The sequence below is a fragment of the Chiloscyllium plagiosum genome, unplaced genomic scaffold (assembly GCF_037043375.1).
Source record: "Chiloscyllium plagiosum isolate Xiang-an unplaced genomic scaffold, Cpla_swu_hap1 HiC_scaffold_14, whole genome shotgun sequence".
Taxonomy (NCBI): Eukaryota; Metazoa; Chordata; class Chondrichthyes; order Orectolobiformes; family Hemiscylliidae; genus Chiloscyllium; species Chiloscyllium plagiosum.
This window is the reverse complement of record NW_028270152.1, coordinates 28,737,702-28,758,804: the sequence shown is the minus strand read 5'-3', so window position 1 is coordinate 28,758,804 and position 21,103 is coordinate 28,737,702. Positions and strand designations below refer to the sequence as shown.

Here is a 21,103-nt window from a genome sequence, read left to right as displayed (position 1 = left end):
GTGCACATGAGAATGCGAATTATTTCTCCTTCACTACTTTGGTGGTAACAAGGTCACTTCTAGCATCTATGCATGATATAGCTAACTTGAAAGTCGCACTTAATCATGTTGGAAGTTGGAGCAATTATATCAGAGGCGCTGGTAAAAAGGTATAAGGCTACAAATCGTACATATGCCACCTCTAGGTGGTGCAAAGAGCAAGTATGCATAAAATGTCAAGTGGATATTGTATAATGCTTTCAATTGAGGTAGATTAAACACTAGAAAAATTGACTAAAATGATTTTGTTGAAACAGCTCTCATATACATTCTATTTGCACCTCCTTGCACACAAAAATAATAAAATCCTACATTATGGGTTCCGTTCCTGGTCAGAACAGTTTGTTGATTTTTAAACCTTACAAATTAGAAACCACAATCTCTAAACTAAATTTGATCTGCTGAGAAAATTTTGCCTAGAAAACAAATGCTGGTGTGACTCAAATAAAAGTACTTCAAACTTCCACTTAGCCACATTTAAATTGTAACTGAGGTTTGTTGCTGGTCATAATAGTTTTCACTGAACAATTGTGTGGAGGTGTTTCACAGACTTGGTGAAAATCAAGAGTTACTGGTACCATCTGCACATGTGTAAGCAGAGGTGGCCATCTTTGCCAGCCAACTTGGCATTTGCAATACACACTCCAAAGTTATAATATCTTCTTTTAAAGAAGAAAATGTCACAGAAATAGGGGCTTGGAACAGCCAGTGCAAGTAGTTGTGGAGCAAACAGGATAGTAAGTTGCTTTTTAGTTGGAACACAACTTACAAACTAGATTTTCAATACTCAGCACTAGGAGTTTTTGACAGTACATGTACAAGAATTTTCTCATCATATCTTAAGTACAAATCTCTCAGGATTTCACATAAAGCAAGAATCACTGAAGTGATAGCAGAAGTTGATGCACCAAACTATCTGGTTGTTTATCTGACAAGAAGCAGACAATGTAACAGACTTGGTGGATTAAGAATAATAATGATAGTATTTACATATCCAATTATAATTACCTGTAGAAAAGTTCCTTCAGTGTTCCAAATTTTGAAGATAAATCCTAGAGGTATACAAACCATGGAAGAAAGAGCTAGGGCCCATCCTAAAGCATAACCCCAGCCAGGATAGACGTATGTGTTGTTATATTTAAGTGGTTTATATCTCACAATGAAGAAAATGAAAATCGCCTGAAAGATAAAAGGTTCAGTAACATTTAAGATAAATATCTGCTTCAGATATTCTAATGTGCATTTTGTAAAACATCTTAAATTTCCTTCCCAAATATTTCACTCAGGATTCAATTATCCTGCAATACTGAAAACAAAACTGTTTTGCAGAAGTAACAATTTACTCTGGTTAATGTTTCAGGGTGGTGATCCTTCACAACGAAGAGTCGCCAACCCGACTTCTCTTTTGTTACATTCTCCTGCTAAGAATTTCCAGCATTTTCTGTTTAGTTTCACATTTCCAATTTTAGGGTTGCTCAAATCGAACTCTGATGTTTGATTCTGATCTGACTCCACAGAGCAGCAGTCTTGGACACCCTTTAGGAAGGTCACTGCTCAAAGCTTCATCATGGTACCCTGTGCAGATGACTTCAGTCCAATGTCATTACAGGTGTGTGAAACAACTTTCTCTTACAACAACTTTAAAGAAGTGGGATGTTCAAAATTTACTATTCAAGGGGCCAACTAATATAGCTGGCTGGTTGGCAGTGACACAAGACTAAGGGTTCAATTCTTGTAGCAGCTGAGGTTACCATGAAAGCCCCACTCTCTCAACCTCACCTGAGGGGTGTTAAACCACCATTTGTCTCTCTCAATAATCAAAAAATGGGACAATACTGACTTTATGTTTATGACACACATTCTGTTAGCTGGATTTTCAGTAGTTACTTGGTTATTGTTGCTTATGAGTTGTATTCTTCACTTCCTGGCTTCATCCAATCAATTGTCCCCAGTTGGCTCATGAGTTGTGAACAAGAGACTGTGATAGGAAGATACACTGAATGTTGTCAGAGGCAGCCAATTAGGGAGCAATCACTGGGAGCCTTTTCAGGGAGAACAGTCATGTTCTAATGTTGGAAGGTCCAGTCAGTGAACAAGACCTCTCCTTTGCAATGAGACTAATGCCTGGTCATCAGCAGAGGTGGCAGTGGTGTGACTCAGGGGGACGAGCAGCTGTCATGAGAGCAGGGCAAAAATCAGAAGACACCTTGGTCTCTACAAAGTGACTGCAACGGGAGACCTGCTACTCAGGGATACATCCTTTCTGTCATCTACAACTGTCAAATAACTTTAAACCCTTAAATGCATTGTAGCTGAAATCACCTACTGCAAGACCAGCTTGAACACAATTGCAAATTTGTCTTTGCACTAGTATTCACAGCCTATCTTGTTCTCTACTCCTTTTCAAAACATAAACTCAACCAACGTATATTTTTGTAATAAAAATAGTGTCAATCAAATTCATGCTCTGAAGAGATAAGTACATAATTCTACACATAAACACATGCATAAGTGAATACATTTAAGAACACAAAGGAAGCCAAGTGTACTTGATGCAAAGTAAACTGCAGATAGCAAGCTAGGTATTAAAGAAGAAATTAAAAACAAATACTACATAAATTATTACAAATAGAGGATGTAAAGTGCAATTATATTGTAAAATATGTAACACTGAGAACAACTTGAACATGATTCTTTTTTAACAGTGTGCGAAATTAAAGCCTTTGTCAAGGGTACAGCAACAGCTTAAGAACTTACTGAACATATACCAGGAGTGATGAAATTCCAGCACCATTTAATTAAAATGAATGGCCTGTACCCAATCATGTCTTCAATATTGTCATAGAATCTGTTACTTCCTGTGAACATAAGAAAGATTAAAATATCAAGTATCACACCGTAAATAAAAAAGATGATCTCATTATCTGTATGATTTAGTATTGTGCAACATTTGACAATACCTTTAATCTGAACTGTTAGAGTAATGTATTTTGTTAGGCGAAAGTGAGGACTGCAGATGTTGGAGGTCAGAGTCAAGATTAGAGTGGTGCTGGAAAAGTACAGCAGATCAGGCAGCATCTGAGGAGCAGGAAAATCGACGTTTTGGACAGGAGCCCTTCACCAGGAATCCAACTCCTTGGATGCTGCCTGACCTGCTGTGCTTTTCTAGCACCACCCTAATCTTGACTCTAATGTATTTGGTTTATAAGTTTTCTTGCATATGTAGGAGTGGAACACTCTAGACACATTTTATTTCAAAAATTAAGATAAGTTATTCCATCAGTCTGTTCTAAAGAGCTCAGGAGACATTTTGTATTCAGGAAACTTGATATTTCCATAATTACTATGTATTAATAACACTGTCTGATTCTTTTTCTTTCTGAAATTGGCTTCTAAATAAGTAGAATGCTCACAGAGATACATGTCTGACATTGAAAAACTGGAGCAAGTCAAAGGTAAAAATATTTAATATTTTCCCCTTGAAATACCACATCTAAAAAAATCTTATCTCCACAGTGTTACTAGCTAGCTATAATTTACCGATGAGTTCATCATTCATAAGCTTTCCAAAGAGGCTCACAAAATAAAACAATAATTGTGTTTTACTGAGAGGCTACAAAGTGGCATTATGACTAAAATGGCTACCCCCATGTTAAATGTCGATCTTCTTAGAGGAGATCTGCCACATAATAAAACAACCAATAAGAATTTGACATTTTTGAAGCTAGGAAGACTTCAGTACTGTCCACCTTCAAAACATAATGTTTCAGATTCTGTAACCATTGGTGGCACTTTCTGTTGACTTTAAAATAGCTTCCTGCAAAGATCTAGCAAATTTTTATGGCATATAATTAATTCTGGTGCTAGCTATAGGGGACCTCTGGCATTTAGTCGCAGCTTTATAATCAAGCAGGCTGAACAACTACATTGAAGAATTCGAACAGACAGCAAATCAGGAATGAAAAAGGAAGATTATTTAATAATTTTCCAAAAAACAAAATAAAGATTGGAAAGCAAGGATTAATGTGGAAATCCAAAGTTTCATAAAACTTACTTTTTTTTTGAATTACTTTAAATGTTTTGTAATTTTAACATGGAATAGGGAAATACGATGTCTCACAAATAGAAAATTATGTCTTCATGGTTGGAGAGGCTACTGAACACTAATAATGACTTAGCACGCTGTAAAAACAACTGGTGGGACATGATTGAAAAAGGGGCAACCTTTACATGGGCTTTACGACTAAAATGATAGTGACAATGTGGAAACTCACATCAACTCATTAATTTCTAATTATTCCCAACAGCGAGCATTTCAATAGCATGTACTCTGAATGAATACTGAGAGCAAAGTCTGTATTGAATGTAGTTGCAGTTGCAGACGGCAGAATTTACTATTAATTTCACAATAATGACAGTGAACAATGTCTATTTTACCATCATTATACAAATTCCCGGCCATTAATACAAAAGATTCGTGCTTCTTTGATGTACAAGAGTTTGAAAAATAGAGGCTGCTTTACAACAGCACCATCTACTGTCTCATTAGTATGGCGGCCTCCTTCATTCATTTGTAAACATCTTAAAACATGGAAACACAGAGACCGGGAGGAGTAGGCCTTTCGATCCTTCAAGCCTGCTCCACCATTTAATATGATCATGGATGATCATCCACGTCAATAGCCTAGACTGTCTTTCTTTTCAGGTTTAAGAAAAATAAACAGTTATGTTGGAATTAGAACGATATATTGTTACATATTGTCACATGGGGTTGAAAAACCTATTAGCTGTGGTTGACTGGCGGAGCAGACTCAATTGGCCGAATGGCCTAATGTCTGTCCCTATGTCTTATGGTCTTATACATATAGCTGATAGAAGTGGCATTGTACATTAGCTTTCAACGCTAATTATTAATTACTTAAATCTTCAGGACAACTTTACAATCTCCCGCCAGTGGGTTGGCAGGTGAGAGGCTGTAAAAACCTTCTTAGGTGACCTTTTAGCCATCTTGCTTCCCCCTTCGAACTTACTGCAATTTTAAAGGCCCAGTTTGCCCCAGTTGAGGTCTTCAAGTGACAATACACTGGTCACTGATGGAAGGGGATGTGTGCTTGGCCCCAGAAGCAAAAACAGTCACCTTCATTGCTCGCCCTTTGTCAAGTCGGGTCATGTCACTCAAATCTGCACTTCCTGGGCCCATCTGCTCCTGTCTGCTTTCCTTCTTTGTTTCACTTTTGCTTCTACTCTTTTGTTTTACTATATTTTCCTTTCCTTTTCTTTTCTTCTTTTCTGTGGCAGGTTGGTTGGCTGTATTAGTATGACAGTGAGAGCTGGCCTCATGTGGACTGGCGAATGTGGCTTCTCTGGGCAATATGAGGCAACAGGAGTGAGGGCATTCTTTCAGTGATAGGTGACTGGCGGCAGTGAGGGTATTCTCCTGATGATAGGAGACTGGCGGCAGTGAGGGTATTCTCCTGATGATAGGAGGCTGGCGGCAGTGAGGGTATTCTCCTGGTGATAGGAGACTGGTGGCAGTGAGGGCATTCTGGCGATAGGAGACCCATGGCAGTGAGGGCATTCTGGCGATAGGAGACCCGTGGCAGTGAGGGCATTCTGGCGATAGGAGACCCGTGGCAGTGAGGGCATTCTGGCGATAGGAGACCCGTGGCAGTGAGGGCATTCTGGCGATAGGAGACCTGAGGCAGTGAGGGTATTCTCCTGATGATAGGAGACCTGAGGCAGTGAGGGTATTCTCCTGATGATAGGAGACCCGTGGTTGTGAGGGTATTCTCCTGATGATAGGAGACTGGTGGCTGTGAGGGTATTCTCCTGGTGATGGGAAACTGGTGGCAGTGAGGGTATTCTGGCGATAGGAGACTGGTGGCAGTGAGGGTATTCTGGCGATAGGAGATCCGTGGCAGTGAGGGTATTCTGGTGATAGGAGATCCGTGGCAGTGAGCGTATTCTGGCGGTAAGAGACTGGTGGCAGTGAGGGTATTCTGGCGGTAAGAGACTGGTGGCAGTGAGGGTATTCTGGTGATAGGAGATCCGTGGCAGTGAGGGCATTCTGGCGATAGGAGACCCGTGGCAGTGAGGGTATTCTGGCGATAGGAGATCCGTGGCAGTGAGGGTATTCTGGTGATAGGAGACTGGTGGCAGTGAGGGTATTCTGGTGATAGGAGACCCGTGGCAGTGAGGGTATTCTGGCGATAGGAGACCCGTGGCAGTGAGGGTATTCTGGCGATAGGAGATCCGTGGCAGTGAGGGTATTCTGGTGATAGGAGACTGGTGGCAGTGAGGGCATTCTGGTGATAGGAGATCCGTGGCAGTGAGGGTATTCTGGTGATAGGAGACCCGTGGCAGTGAGGGTATTCTGGCGATAGGAGATCCGTGGCAGTGAGGGTATTCTGGCGGTAAGAGACTGGTGGCAGTGAGGGCATTCTGGCGATAGGAGACCCGTGGCAGTGAGGGTATTCTGGTGATAGGAGATCCGTGGCAGTGAGGGTATTCTGGTGATAGGAGACCCGTGGCAGTGAGGGTATTCTGATGATAGAACACCCGTGGCAGTGAGGGTATTCTGGCAATAGAAGACCAATGGCAGCAAGGGCATTCTCTCGCCTTTTGAGGCCAGTGGCAGCACCAGTTCTCCTGATGTCGGGGCCAGCAGTACTCTGGCCCAGTGGTGTGGCGAGTGTGGAATCAGTGACGTCAGCAAAGTGGACCCAACAGTGAAAAGATGGCACCCAAAATCGGACAACTCCTACGTTGATGGGAACGTCGCAGGCGGTGGTGGAGATCTCCCTGAGGCTAGGTACCAGCATGGACTGGCTCAGAAAGACTGACATTCTGAAGTTTTCACTTGTTTATTTTTCTAATTTATTCCTATGGCCTGTAATATTGGACTATTTATTTCAGAAAAGTAAAATTTTGTTTTGTTTCCTAACAACTGGATCTTAAGTATCTGCACCTTAGGTATTTTTGTACCTAAGATAGTGCTGTAATGTGGCGACTGTAAACGTGTCACTGCACTCATTTGAGTACATGTGATAATAAAGCTAATTCAATTCAATTTCTGGGTGATCCTCCAATTCTGGTCTCTCCATCAAGACTCTCATCTTCCTCTCCCACCACACGTCACTTTCCCTTGCCATCTCCACTGGTGTGCCTGAGGGCTTAAGTTCAGAATCTGGGGACTGATTGTATCTGCAGTAGTGACCACCACTCCTGGTAGGATTTCTGGGACTACAGAACTGCCAACCAACCTGTGTAACAAACAGCTTTCTAAGGCAGGACTTGCTCCTGATTGAATGCAAATTTGATGTCCAGCGTTAGCCTGGGATTCTGGATTACTAGTTCAGTGACATCACTGCAATGCCACATCTCTTAAGAACATAAGGAATACAAGCAAAAGTCGGTCATTCAGCCCCTCAAGCCTGCCCTGTCATTCATAAGCTTATGGCTGATCTATCCCAGGCCTCAATTTCTGTTACGTGAACTCCTCATAATCTTCAGCTCCTTGATATTTCAAACATCTGGCTACCTACTCCTTAAACGCTTTCAGTCTTCTGTCCCCCACAACACTCTGGGTAAAGAATTCCAATGGTTTCTTCTCCATACCCACCCTGACAAGTCCCCTCAGGATCTTGAAATAAGAGCAGCTCTCATTCTTCTAACTTTGATGAATAAAGGCCTAACTTGTTTAGCCATGTTTGATCAATCAACCTCTTCATCCCAGGATCAGCCTGGTGAATCTCTTTTGAATTGCCTGCAAGGTTAGCATATCCTTTCTTAAATAAAGGGTCCAAAACTCCAGCTGTGATCTCACCAACACCCTGTACCGTTGTACCAAGACTTCCCAATTCTAAAACTTCAAATGCCTAACTATAAAACAAAAAAATCTATTGCTTCCTTAATTACTTGCTTAACTGGCGAGGCAATTTGTAGTGATTTACAAAGACACGCAGATTATTCAATGATCATTCAATGTGTCCCCCTTCTCCTAACTCATTTATGGAACACTTTACTTTTCTATTGGGTATGGTCAGACATAAATACCAAATAGTATCATTTTTCAAATCACTAGAATAATGCATGATATGAAGATGCCGGTGTTGGACTGGGGTGTACAAAGTTAAAAATCACACAACACCAGGTTATAGTCCAACAGGTTTAATTGGAAGCACTAGCTTTCGGAGCACTGCTCCTTCACCAGGTGGTTACAATTGTGTACTCCACAACCGCCTGACGAAGGAGCAGCGTTCCGAAAGCTAGTGCTTCCAATTAAACCTGTTAGAATAATGCAATGTTGTTGATGTTATAAATGTATGAATGACCTGTGCACAAAGTGCAGTAGCTGATTAGTTTTATCTTAATCATCTCAGGTGTTAATTATTCAAGTTTTAAACATCAATGCAGTGGCAAAGACGCAACATAATGTTATTGACATACCATAGGCCCAGCCTATACAAATGCACTCGAAAATGGCCACAAAGAGAAGACACATGCCACTCGAAGCATATGCATCGAAGAGCTGAAAAATGTACATTCCTCCCTTCCAACAGAAAGAATAAAGTTTAGTATTTGATTTCATTGGAAGAACCTAACATGATTTTGCTACTGTATATTGTTAATTACTCTACAGAAATTCTAAGATATGCCTGGAACTGTCTCACTAAAAATAACTTAAGTAGATTGTTATCCAAACGCTCAATACTTAAAACATTGGTAGTCAATATTAACAGATAAATATAAATCAATAAATAAATGTCAGTTCAAAACACCAATCTTGTGTGAAATGAAACAAGTAACCAGCATCTGAGGAAATGTTCTCTTCCTTCACATCCTTATGATTTCATAATATCAGAGGTACTTCAATAAGAAAGAACTGAAAGGTCAGGTCGATTGTTGTTTTGGGTGGTTAGGTGTTGAGTGGGATGTTGGTCGGACTCTAAAGGATTCTAGCGGCCAGGCTTCACTTCAGTAAGAATCCCGAGTTGCCAGTGTATTTCAGTTCTTCGCAGTTTCACGTGAAAATTGTTAAAATAATAACTTACCTGAGTATTCTTGCTGCAGCTCCCAGCAGTCCCTTTAAGGACCACTCCATGCTGACGTAGCAAGGGTTTGGACTGCCCACCCCCACAGTCCATTAGGATACTAAACTTTCATTGCGGTTGTCTGCATGCTATACTGGTGTGTGTACATCCATGAGATTCCCACCTGTTCTGGGTGGGGAGGTAGACACCTATTATCTGACTAGCTACAAAACTGTGACGGGGGAGGGGTTGTTAACTGTAGCTGCTCAGTAATTTCTATCCCACTGCTGACATGAACCCATTAGAAAATGGGGTGATAATGAGACCAAACTGGCTTCCTGTGTTTTTCTCCTGTTACTTTCCTGTTAATGATGAGAAATGAGAAAGTAACAGATATAAATGGCCCCTTGTAATGCCATACATTGAATTTTAAGGCTGGCCATTTGAACTGGTTAGTTTAATTTCTAAACTGCTCTTATCCCGTGTCTTAAACGCTTAGCCACTTATGGAGGAAGCATACCCCTCCGTAGCTTCCAAATCTTATTGTGACCCTTGGAATAAGATGCAGCCCAAAAGATGGGCATCCAGTGTCATTGACAAAGTATTACCTTTTTTTTCCTGTGGTAGCCCTTCCAGGGAGAATCTATTTAAGAGGAGCAGAGTATAATGTATTCTGTAGTAGAAAAAGTCATTTCTTTAGAATAAGTGAATTTTTTTTGGATTCCTTAAAGAATAACTTAGAACATGATAAAACTAATTATAGCTTGCTCATGCAGCCTACTCCTCTTATTTGGAGGTATTGAACAAATGTTTTAACTGTGAACTAGAATTAGACCATTTTGTTCTGAACACTTCAATGGGAGTTTGATCAGTGAGATTATTTCCTGTATTATAAACCTATCGTAACAAAATGTATTAGAAATGAACTTTGGATTCAGGTATAAGAGTCTCCAAGAATGAGTATACAAAATTAAGTGGAATAGGCTACATTGCAACCAGGTTAGACTGTTTGTCTCCACTGGGACTTCAGTGCATAACACAGGATACAGGCAAGTACTTCTACATGACAAGGTCACTCAATAAGCTTATAGGCCTCAAATTTGTGGGCCTGTTGTAGAATACTAAACAGCTTCCTAATCCTCCAATATGGGTGGCAGGAAGCACATCCTTATTATGAGCTAGTCTATGCATCCTTCATGCTGATGGAGGTAAAATAATACTTGGTGATCAGGACCATACCTATTTTATATTCAAATATGGGGGCTTCAGATATGCTTGCAGCTTCCTCTGCAACATTAAGTTGGCCTGAATGGAATTGATGCCATCCTGACTGCTGCTTTCAGGAATAACGTCTGTGACCACAAGTTAACAAGGTGTTGAAGAATGTACTTACCTGAATGTGGAGCCTGAAGCTCCATATTCAAACATGCAATTCGCTGTCAGCTCCACACACCCCATACTCTCATTCTCCATGATCACAACCCCTGTTGATACCTATCACTGCTCTCTGATCTCTGCCACTAGCCACTCTTCCTGATCACTGCTATCCAGCTCCCTCCAGCCACCAACATTCTGCTGACTGGATTTTCCAAATTATCAACCTTAATCAATTGGATATTCCCCCGGCAGAATATCCCCTGTATTAATTAATACAGGGGATATTCTGCCGGGGGAATATCCAATTGATTAAGGTTGATAATTTGGAAAATCCAGTCAGCAGAATGTTGGTGGCTGGAGGGAGCTGGATAGCAGTGATCAGGAAGAGTGGCTAGTGGCAGAGATCAGAGAGCAGTGATAGGTATCAACAGGGGTTGTGATCATGGAGAATGAGAGTATGGGGTGTGTGGAGCTGACAGCGAATTCCCTCGGTATTAACCCTTACCCCCTCTTGCACTATTTTCCAGTCCCCTTGAAGAACGCACCTGAGGGCTGTTGCTGGGCCTTGAGGTGCATGTTTGTAAATTCCTCACAGTAGTAAACAGCCTATACTGTGTCCGAGGTCAGCACTTCAATGAAATACAGGCTCAATGAAACGAGTACCAGATTCTATATATCACATTCTAAATCAGGGACCTTCCTTTAAAGCTTCAAATTTCCTAACAGATATTTTCATAGTTGATAGCCATTTTGTGAAATGCTTTTTTCTCTACTGTACTGCCAAAGTAACTGTTTCAAAGACACCAATTTTGAATGTCCCATACCCAAATGGCAATTAAATCATTATTTTACATCTTATGAAACACACTGAATAAAACATGTTAGTGAGATCACTCAGTTTGTGGAGACTGGAACTTGTAAATTGATTTTCAGGAACACCATCAGATTGACCCATTAGATTACAGAATGGGATTAACTCCACTGTTTTTCAAATGTAATTGAATCAACGTATACCCATTAAATTTTTGTTATATCAGTAGTTTGGTACTTTGAAAGGAAAGTATAATTTGCTCTGTATTTTGTTATTTTTCTTTGCAATGATATTGATAATTCCAGCATGCATGCTTGTTTATAGATCTTTTGTCCTCAACTCTTATAGCTGCTCCTTAGACCAACCCCTTATCTGAAAAGATCCATTGATTTATCTTACACTTTTGTCTGGATTTGTGATCTTGGTCACAACATTCTGCTTTCACTGTTTCTCACTGCTTTTGTCTACTTCTCCTTCTAGTGTGCTCTGCTATTACTTGAGGACTTGTTTCTGGATGAATCTGTGATGACTGCTGGCCAACTCTTTACTCCCCCTTGGCTAACAATGGATTGGTGCCTCTTTATCCTCTGTCTTCAACAAAGTTACAACTGTCTTAATCTTTGCCATGACCATACAGTTGGAAATTCCTTTTTGTGCATTTGCTTATATGTTGGATATGACCCCATTCCTTTTCTATCTCCATATTATCTTTCCTTTCTCTTATCGCCATCTTAACAAATGGTCATAGAACATAGAAGAATACAGCGCAGTACAGGCCCTTTGGCCCTCGATGTTGCGCCGATCCAAGCCCACCTAACCTATACTAACCCACTATCCTCCATATACCTATCCAATGCCCGCTTAAATGCCCATAAAGAGGGAGAGTCCACCACTGCTACTGGCAGGGCATTCCATGAACTTACGACTCGCTGAGTGAAGAACCTACCCCTAACTTCAGTCCTATATCTACCCCCCCAAAAGTCATGCCACTTTTGATATCACTACTTTCAAGAATTTTGTTCTCTCAAATTCACATTCTAAACTATTTCTACTCTCCTGCCATTTTGTTTGCTCACCTGCTCCATCCCTTGAATAAGCCTACATCTTTTGAGATTTTCTTGGTACTCATCAAAAGGCTGCTAAAATATCCAGTGCTGCCTTTTAATTTGCAATAATGTCCTCCAGCCAAACCTGTCTCTCACTTCCATTCAAGCTCAACATTCATTCAGACTAATCACAAGAACCTCCTCTCTGCATTTTCACTTGGCCACACTTTCTATCATCAAAGGTGTTGGCAGCATGGCAGTAAAAACAATGACTGCAGATGCTGGAAACCAGATTCTGGATCAGTGGTGCTGGAAGAGCACAGCAATTCAGGCAGCATCCGACGAGCAGCAAAATCGACGTTTCGGGCAGAAGCCCTTCATCAGGAATAAAGGCTCTCCACGCTTCAGGCTCTCTGCCTTTATTCCTGATGAAGGGCTTCTGCCCGAAACGTCGATTTTGCTGCTCGTCGGATGCTGCCTGAATTGCTGTGCTCTTCCAGCACCACTGATCCAGAAGCATGGCAGTATGATCCCATTCACTAAAACATAATGGTGTCTCCTCCTAAATTCTCCCGGGACCTTCAATATCTTTGAGAACGTCACCTTGTTTATCTTTCTTGCTTCTCTTTTAAAATCGTTACTGTCTAATATACCCTCCCATGCTCTACGCTGATTTTCAGACTAAGTTATTTTTCAATCACCATCCTTGAAGTTAAAAATCATACAACACCAGGTTATAGTCCAACAGGTTTAATTGGAAGCACACTAGCTTTCAGAGCGCCGCTCCTTCATCAGATGGTTGTGGAGTACACAATTGTAAGACACAGAATTTATAGCAAAAATTTACTGTGTGAAGTAACTGAAATTATGCATTGAAAAATACTTTGATTGTTGAGTACTTCATCTGTTCAAATACCATGATAGTTTCACTCTATTTGTAAATGATTTGGAGGGTGTTCACCTTAACATATTCAGTCTTATATAAATCTACAAAGCTAAAACATGAACAAAAAGCTTCAGGTTAATTAGCTTACCTCTGTTACCATTATTAATCCAATCAAGTATGACGCAATTGTGATAATGCAAATCAGCTGTTCTCTTCTGTATCCGACACGGAATATCTTGGGATACATGTCTATTATAGCTGTTACCAGACTTTCCATACACACAAACTGCAAGGAAAAGAGTGACAATACTGAAATGCATGGCCATATTGTGTATGAAAAAATTACTTAAACAGGGCATCAAACCAGTGAAATCCCAATGAACATTGTGGCTAATTGTATCATAACTCTTGAGCGTTTTATTCCTTGAGGTTAGAAGGATATAATCACCGTTCTGCCTAAAATACTGAAGTGAGTCAAGAAGCATGGGAAATTATTTCTTTACTGGGGGAATCCAAAACGAGGAAGTAAAAGCCCAAAAGATAAAGTGGGATAACTAGATGGACAACTTTTGAGTGGGTTCAGTAAGTTAAAGGGGAAGAGTTGGAAATGACACAGGACGTCGAGATGAGCAAATGCATGAAATAGAAAGACCATTCAGAAATGCTGGAGAGAAGCCAGTGGTCTTGGAATAGATACAACAGATTTCCTCAACACATGGGAAATCAGCAGAGCAAGAACTCAAAAGCAACTTTGCATGAGTTGGTATAACAAAAATAAATGAATAAAACCAACTCAGTATTTCTTAATTAATTAATTTTTGAGAACAGCTCATTATGTGCTTTCAAAAAGGCATTCTTTAATTTCACAGTTACCTTAGCAATTTTGAAACAAAGCTGTCAGTGCAGTACATAATCATTAACATGAAATTGACATATTAATCACTCAGTAAACTCAGTCAGCAATTCATTAACTTGGCTCTTAATTTCAAGCAGCAATTTCTTCACTTTTTATTACTTAAATTATTGATTAATTTCACAGTAAATGCAAAAACCAAAGGAATAAACATGAGGAATAATAGGTTGTCTCAAGAATGGAAGAACCATTATGAAACGGATATTGAAATGTAGGTAAGGAAGAAAATTGACTGTACAAAATCAACAGGGAAAGGCAGAGGAAATACGCCGAATAAATGCATAGAGTCACAGAAACAGACCCTTCGGTCCAACTTGTCCATGCCGACCAGATATCCCAACACAATCTAGCCCCATCTGCCAACACCCTATCCGTATCCCTCAAAACCCTTCCTATTCATATACCCATCCAGATGCCTTTTAAATGTTGCAATTGTACCAGTCTCCACCACTTCCTCTGGCAGCCCATTCCATACACATACCACCGTCTACATGAAAAAGTTGCCCCTTCAATCTCTGCCTCTTACCCTAAACCTATGCCCTCTAGTTCTGGACTCCCTTACCCCAGCGAAGAGACTGCATACAAGAGAAAATGCATATTTAAGAAGTGTTAAATTTGTAAAGAATAGAATAATTGAAGGCATGTAAAATATGAACTTATGGAAGATCTAACATGATTTATCTTTATCTCTGTATCTATTGCTAAATACTGCTGTTGCCAAATGCTAGGATACTGGATTGTACCCACCACATACACTGAGCTTGACCTGCCTGATTTGGCTCCTACCTTCAGATCTGTCTGATTCGTATGACCCTAACAGGTGCTATACTCCTGACAGCACAGCATCTCTCAGGGTCATGTAATATCCATCAAATCAAGCTGTAATCCTTAGTGAAGGCAGACGAATGTTAGCCTGGGAATATGGGAGGCATAACAGCAAGATAAAATGCTTAAAGCAGTGGATCTAACAGGTATCTCCAGTTTGTGACAAAGCTCTAAGGGTTGCCTCAGATTGATTTACGAAGCCCTCTAGCACTGTCAGTGTATCAAATTACAATTAAAGTCACCACAGATTCAAACTTGAAAATCACAAAGATTCTTACAGACACACACGCACAGCTAATGGGACTGTGCTTAGACAATACTCAGAGCTCAAAGACGCTCTGAAGAAGAATCATACCAGACCTGAAATATTAACTCTGTTTTTCTCCACTGTTGCTGCCAGATCTATTAACTTTCTCCAGCATTCTTTGTATTTGTTTCAGATTTCCAGTATCTGCAGATCAAAGTGGAACTATCTGATATTCACTTACTGGTCATGTAACTTTAGTCGAAGTTACATTTGATGATTTTGTGAGACATGCTAGATACCTTTGGGTTGAAAGGCTGCCTGGCAACAGCTTTTGGAATTTTTAACGGCAATTTGTCACAGACTTGAGAAAGTGGAATGGAACATCCTGTAAGCCTGGAAACAAAGACAAGTCTTTCTCGGTCTCCCTAAACCTCTGCAAGTGTGTAAAAAAAAACCTAAACAATTTTGGAAAGGAAAAATTTAAAGCAAACAAAGACCTCCATCCATGGGTGATACTGTGACTCAGTGCTGGGAGCTGAATTTGATTCCACCCTTAGGTGACTGCGTGGAGTTTGAACACTCTCCTTGTGTGTGTATATGTGGGTTTCCTTCAGGTGCTCTGGTTTTCTTCCACAGTCTAAAGATGTGTTGGTTAGGTGGACTGGCCATGCTAAATTGCCTTTAGTGTCCAGGCATGTGCAGGCCTGGTGGATTAGCCATGGGAAATGTAAGGTTATAGGTCAGGAAGTGAGCCTGGGTGGGATGCTCTTCCGAGGGTCAATGTGGACTCGATGGGCCAACTGGCCTGCTTCCACACTGTGGGGAGTCTTTGATTCTGTCTGTCTGGCTACCAAACTGAAGATCTTCCATCATTCTATGATTGACAGCAATGTGACATAATTGCCAAAAAAAACTATTAAAAATCTTCTCAAAACTAACTGTAAGAAATCTTCTCAAAACTAACTATAAGAAAGTCACCTCGTTCCACCCATGTTGTTTACATTTATTTCTTTTTGTTCATGTTTTCTACCCATAATATTCCTGTAGACACTTGGCTGTCCTATTTGTAGTTGGATGTGTGCGCATTTGGGTTAAGAGGGGTTATAGTTTAAGATTGTGTAGTGGTCATTCATAATTAATTTTGCCAATTGCAGAAGGATAAGTTTATTTCTAATAAATAAACTTTGTATTTTTTCATTTATTGATGGAATCTGCTGTAAGTCTTTTTTTTCTGAAATGATGGGCAAAGTCAGGTAAACGACTCAACTTGGTGTTTCGATGGTCACTTATAGGTTTGTGATAGATCATTGAATAGTGGGGCTTGATGCACTTTCCATCAAAGTACACTCTTCTCATCAATGTCATCATGCTGTGCGTACATAAAGAGGTCCCTGCCCAACTAAATTCTGCCAGAATCTAGTGAGAATGATGTTTTCGTTCGAAAGCAGTCAAACTCGAGGAAAGAAAGACTGACTCCTCAGTGTTGTGCTCTAACGAGCTTACCACGACCAACAATATGTTTAATTCCCACTTGCAACTGAGGACTGCTAAATGAGGAACAAGAACAAACTTGAGGGTATCATTTGCATTAACGTGGGAGAGGAGGACTACATGCCTGTGATTGTACAGTGATGGAAACCATGCTGTCATAAACTAATACGCAGTCATTTGCTGTTTACACTATTTAAAACAAGGTAAACTGTTGCAAAATGTCATCTGAACTTTTCTCTCTCAGCTTCCAGCTACACTTGCTCTAATATCATCGTCAACAATTAGCTTTGCATGTTACAACAATGAGCAGGTATCTAGAGTATTTAAACAACACTGCAGATGATTTTTCTATGGGGGGGGGGAGGAAAGGGGGGAGAAAGAAAGCCATTTACAATGTAAACCAGAAAAAAATTAACCAAGCAATAATAGTATGTGGCAGTGCTGCACAATCTTACCATGGTCACCAGCTTCACCAGGATCTCCCTGGATAAAGACCAGAAAATGATGGTCTGGAGCAGCTAGCAGTGAGAGGCCAGCCAGACAGATAGGGTTGTTTATTCCTTGTTCTGACCTCTGCTGATTGCTTCACTGGCTGAGTTTTGGCTCAGAATTTTATATGAGAGTGGTGCTGGAAAAGCACATCAAGTCAGGCAGCATCCGAGGAACAGGAAAATCGACATTTCGGGGAAAAGCCCTTCATCAGGAATATTCTGTGCTTTTCCAGCACCACTCTGATCTAAACTCTGGTTTCCAGCATCTGCAGTCCTCACTTTTGCCTCAGAATTTTATATGTTCTGTTTATTTTACCTTTTACAATCAGCTCTTTCTTTCCCATGGAATAAGACAATGGCAGACAGCAATTATATTCAAAATAAGATGACTCTTCAGTGGTTTTGGTATTTGCATTCATTGTGCTTTTATTCGATGTATGCATAAATTGCATGAATTGTGAATAAATTATCATTATTGGCCTGTCCATATTAAAAGAGAGAGTGCAGGGCTATTTAGCTTAGATAAATTATGAGCTTCAACCAAGAGGTCTATGACTATATATCTGCAACAAACCATTATCTATGTTGGGGGTTGATGATCAATGCTTTTTTTTTGAAAATGGGTCTTCAGTTAGTGCATGATGGTGTTAAACTGTTTCTTGCAGGAATGGTAACTGACTGCTCTTCTGCGCTCACATCACTGCTGAAAGTATGACGTTCACTGAGTGTAAAACATAGGTTGTCTGGTAGATTTCTGGATTCTTCACTCAGAGTTAGCTGGTCCCAGTCAACATAAAACAAACCCATTTTACTTCTTGTAGTTTCAAGCAAGGGTTATCCAAAGCAGAAGAGGTAGACTTCTTGATCAATACATGTTAATCCAGGTATCACCAGTGTTGATTTCTGCTCAATGACTAATTCTACCTCACGCTATAGTTTATCCAACCTACAAAAACTATCTTGCACAACTGTATTTTATGAAGATGAATGATTCTTCAATATGAACTATGGAATCTGGCATTAAGTTAGGATTCTGATTGACAGGCTGAGAATAGACGCTGTGTACATCCAAGATACGCCATTAGCTAAGAAGAGGCATCAGGAGCTCAAATCAAAATGGAATGATTATCCCTAGAGAGAGCAAAACATCTATACGTAACTAATCTATTGCCTGAACCATTTTCATTTATCTTCGTTCTCTGGGCCTGAACTGTATTCAGTTATAAGAAGGTTCCTTAACTTCATTAAGATTCTGGTCAACAACAAAAAGCCCAAATTTTCAATTCTGGAAAAGCCATTATTGATTTGACTGACAAACTGTATTGAGATTGATGTATTGCAGAGAATAAGCACAAGGGCATCAATTTAGTTTGATCCTCTGGCCATTTACTTATGCATAAAGTATTCCTGTAATCATCAGCCAAAAATTGCATGCATGGAGAAGCATCTATTTTACAAGTGAACTTTTTCCAGTTTTGAAAGGAAATAGACTGTTTGAATAATTTTAGTAATACCTCATTATTAAAATATATTATACAGGTGTGGCTTAAAATGTCCATTTTAATGATATGTTAATTCCTGAGTTAAAACATACTTTTAAAAAAAACTTAACTTGCAACAAAAAAAATCAGATATCACATTTGAAAATTAATGCATTTACAAATAAGCTTTACTGCCGACATAGTTCCCTGTCAAATAGTGTGATTGATGGCATGATTGTAAAGTCCGACAGTAACACGGTGCTTATTCTAGTTTGCTTCCACTAGGTTGTCAATATACGTATACATTCCTTTATGTGAAATTATTTTCATGTTTATTTTACCTGACTGTCCAGTCCAAGGAAAATGAGCATCAAGAAGAAAAGAACAGCCCATAGTGGTGCAAGAGGCATCATCGTGACAGCCTTCGGATAAGCAATGAACGTCAGCCCAGGACCTAAAGATAAACATGAAGATATTATCAATAATATCAAATATTCCCTGGATTGAGAGAAATTTTCAGACAGTTACCCATCTTTCAAATCTCTCTAATTCTGAAGGATAATACTGTGGCGAGTTGAAAACAGATATTAGAGGTTTAAACAGGGAATGGGATGACAAGACATGGTTTGGTCAAATTTCATTGTGAATTGTGACAGTTGTTGTATGAGGAAAGGTTGAGTAGTTTCTACCTATAGAAACAGGAGTTCAGAAGAATGAGAGTTCTAAAGTCATAGAGTCGTACAGCATGGAAACAGACCCTTAATTCCAATCAGTCTACACTGACCATGTTTGTAAATTAAATTAGTCCCACTTGCCTGTCCTTGGTTCATATCCCTCCAAATCTTTCCTAGTCATGAACTTATCCAAATGTCTTAAAACATATAACATTCTGGGGGTGATAAATAGTGTAGATACAGACAGATGTTTTCCTTTATGAGGGAATATTAAACTAAGGGGTACTATTTCAAAATAAGTGGTCTCCATTTCAGACAGAAATGAGGAGGAATTTCCTCTCTCAAATCTTAGAATTGTGTGCCCCATAGTTCAGTGGAGACTGGAACAGTAAATCTGTTCAAAATTGAGCTTGATGGATTAGTGGTCTACAAGGAAGGCAAAAGTTAATGTGAGCTTGCAGGAAGCTGAAGTTAAAATCAGAGCAGCCATGACCTTATTGAATGCCAGAGCAGAATTGAGAGACGGAGCGGCCTAGTCCTGTTCCTACTTCTTATGACCTTATCAGAACTGTTCAGATATTACTGAATGTTGATATCCTTTTCCTTCTCATTTTTGTTTCTTCTTCCCCTGCTCAAAAACCTACTACATTTTGAACATTTTACCATTCTCATTAAAGATCAGATCTATCTCTTATAAGAGAACAGGTTTTGAGTGAATTACCAGTTTAGTTTGGGAAACTTGCTCCGCATGGACAAGTTGGACCAAAGGGTCTGTTTTCATGCTGTATGACTCTATAAAATCTCACCCATAAGCCAAGCTGCAATCTCCCCACAGATGCTGTCTAATCTGCAGAATGTTTTCTACTAATGATTCACGTTTCTTGAAACCTTTACCATTCTGATAATTGGGTTTTGCTATTTAATTGTTAGCTTTTATTTAGTACACATTAACGTACAAAATACAGATTTCTTTCTGCTTTGGACATAGAACTGAATGCTTTTGTGAAAGTGAAATGCTGGGGCTAGAGTTTAACATTAAATGCTTAGGCATGTGCGAAAACGATTGAATGAAAAAAAGAAGTCTAGTGGGTCTTGTTTGGTATGTGTCAACCTTACTGTCAAGACTTATTTCTCTCTGACCCATTTTACCTCTTTATCAATAAGGATGTGAAATGGTCTTTTCCAATCAATATCAATAACTTGCAACCAGATTGATGGTTGTGATTAGCATGGCACACATGCGGCCATACATGCCCCATGCCCCTTCAATGCCCTCCATGCCACTTCTATGACATCCATGACCTTATTCTACCTTCATTACAATCTTGTTGGGGGATACAACGGAAAACTAGCTCATGATAGTAATGAGATTATGAACCTTAAAACTCTAGAAACAGCTAACACTTCGCATAAATGGTTGCAAATTTGTGAATCAAGTTCTGGAGAGCACAAAGCTTTGTACAAGTAGCAGCGCCGCAAATTCATAAAGACCCTTCCACTGAAATCATGGGGGAGCAGAAAGACATTTTACTGGCAATGCAGGTTGACCACAAACAACTCGAAGGGACAATACATCATAGTTTGTTTTGAACAGATGCCAACTGCTCTTGGAGCTAAAGGCAAGGCCCGATAAAGCTATACAGTTTGAACCCCAAGGTACAGCAATAACATTACAGTAAAGTAACAGCAGACCAGGCTAATATAAACTATAGATATTGCAACAGAGAGTGCAGTCACAGAGACAAATATGAATAAGGGTGCAGACAGGAATAATGCAGACTACATTCATA

At 39.9% G+C, this 21,103-nt stretch overlaps 1 protein-coding gene and 1 long non-coding RNA gene across 3 annotated transcripts in view; one reads left to right on the top strand and one right to left on the bottom strand.

The window, feature by feature from the left end:
* The window catches only part of LOC148147941 (uncharacterized), a 117,433-nt gene extending 108,450 nt beyond the window's left edge, over window positions 1–8,983 (top strand). The window contains exons 2-3 of the long non-coding RNA XR_015759385.1: window positions 1,557–1,648; window positions 8,421–8,983. This is a non-coding gene — a long non-coding RNA (uncharacterized LOC148147941). The remainder of the gene's footprint in view (window positions 1–1,556; window positions 1,649–8,420) is intronic.
* Window positions 1–21,103, bottom strand: part of slc6a11b (solute carrier family 6 member 11b) — a 173,359-nt gene that overhangs the window by 1,591 nt on the left and 150,665 nt on the right. For both annotated transcript variants that reach the window (XM_043707925.2, XM_043707924.2), the window contains exons 10-14: window positions 18,981–19,093; window positions 13,340–13,477; window positions 8,488–8,590; window positions 2,797–2,897; window positions 1,048–1,218 (exon numbers count right to left, since the gene is read on the bottom strand). In XM_043707925.2, coding sequence (XP_043563860.1) covers window positions 1,048–1,218; window positions 2,797–2,897; window positions 8,488–8,590; window positions 13,340–13,477; window positions 18,981–19,093 — 626 coding nt within the window. The remainder of the gene's footprint in view (window positions 1–1,047; window positions 1,219–2,796; window positions 2,898–8,487; window positions 8,591–13,339; window positions 13,478–18,980; window positions 19,094–21,103) is intronic.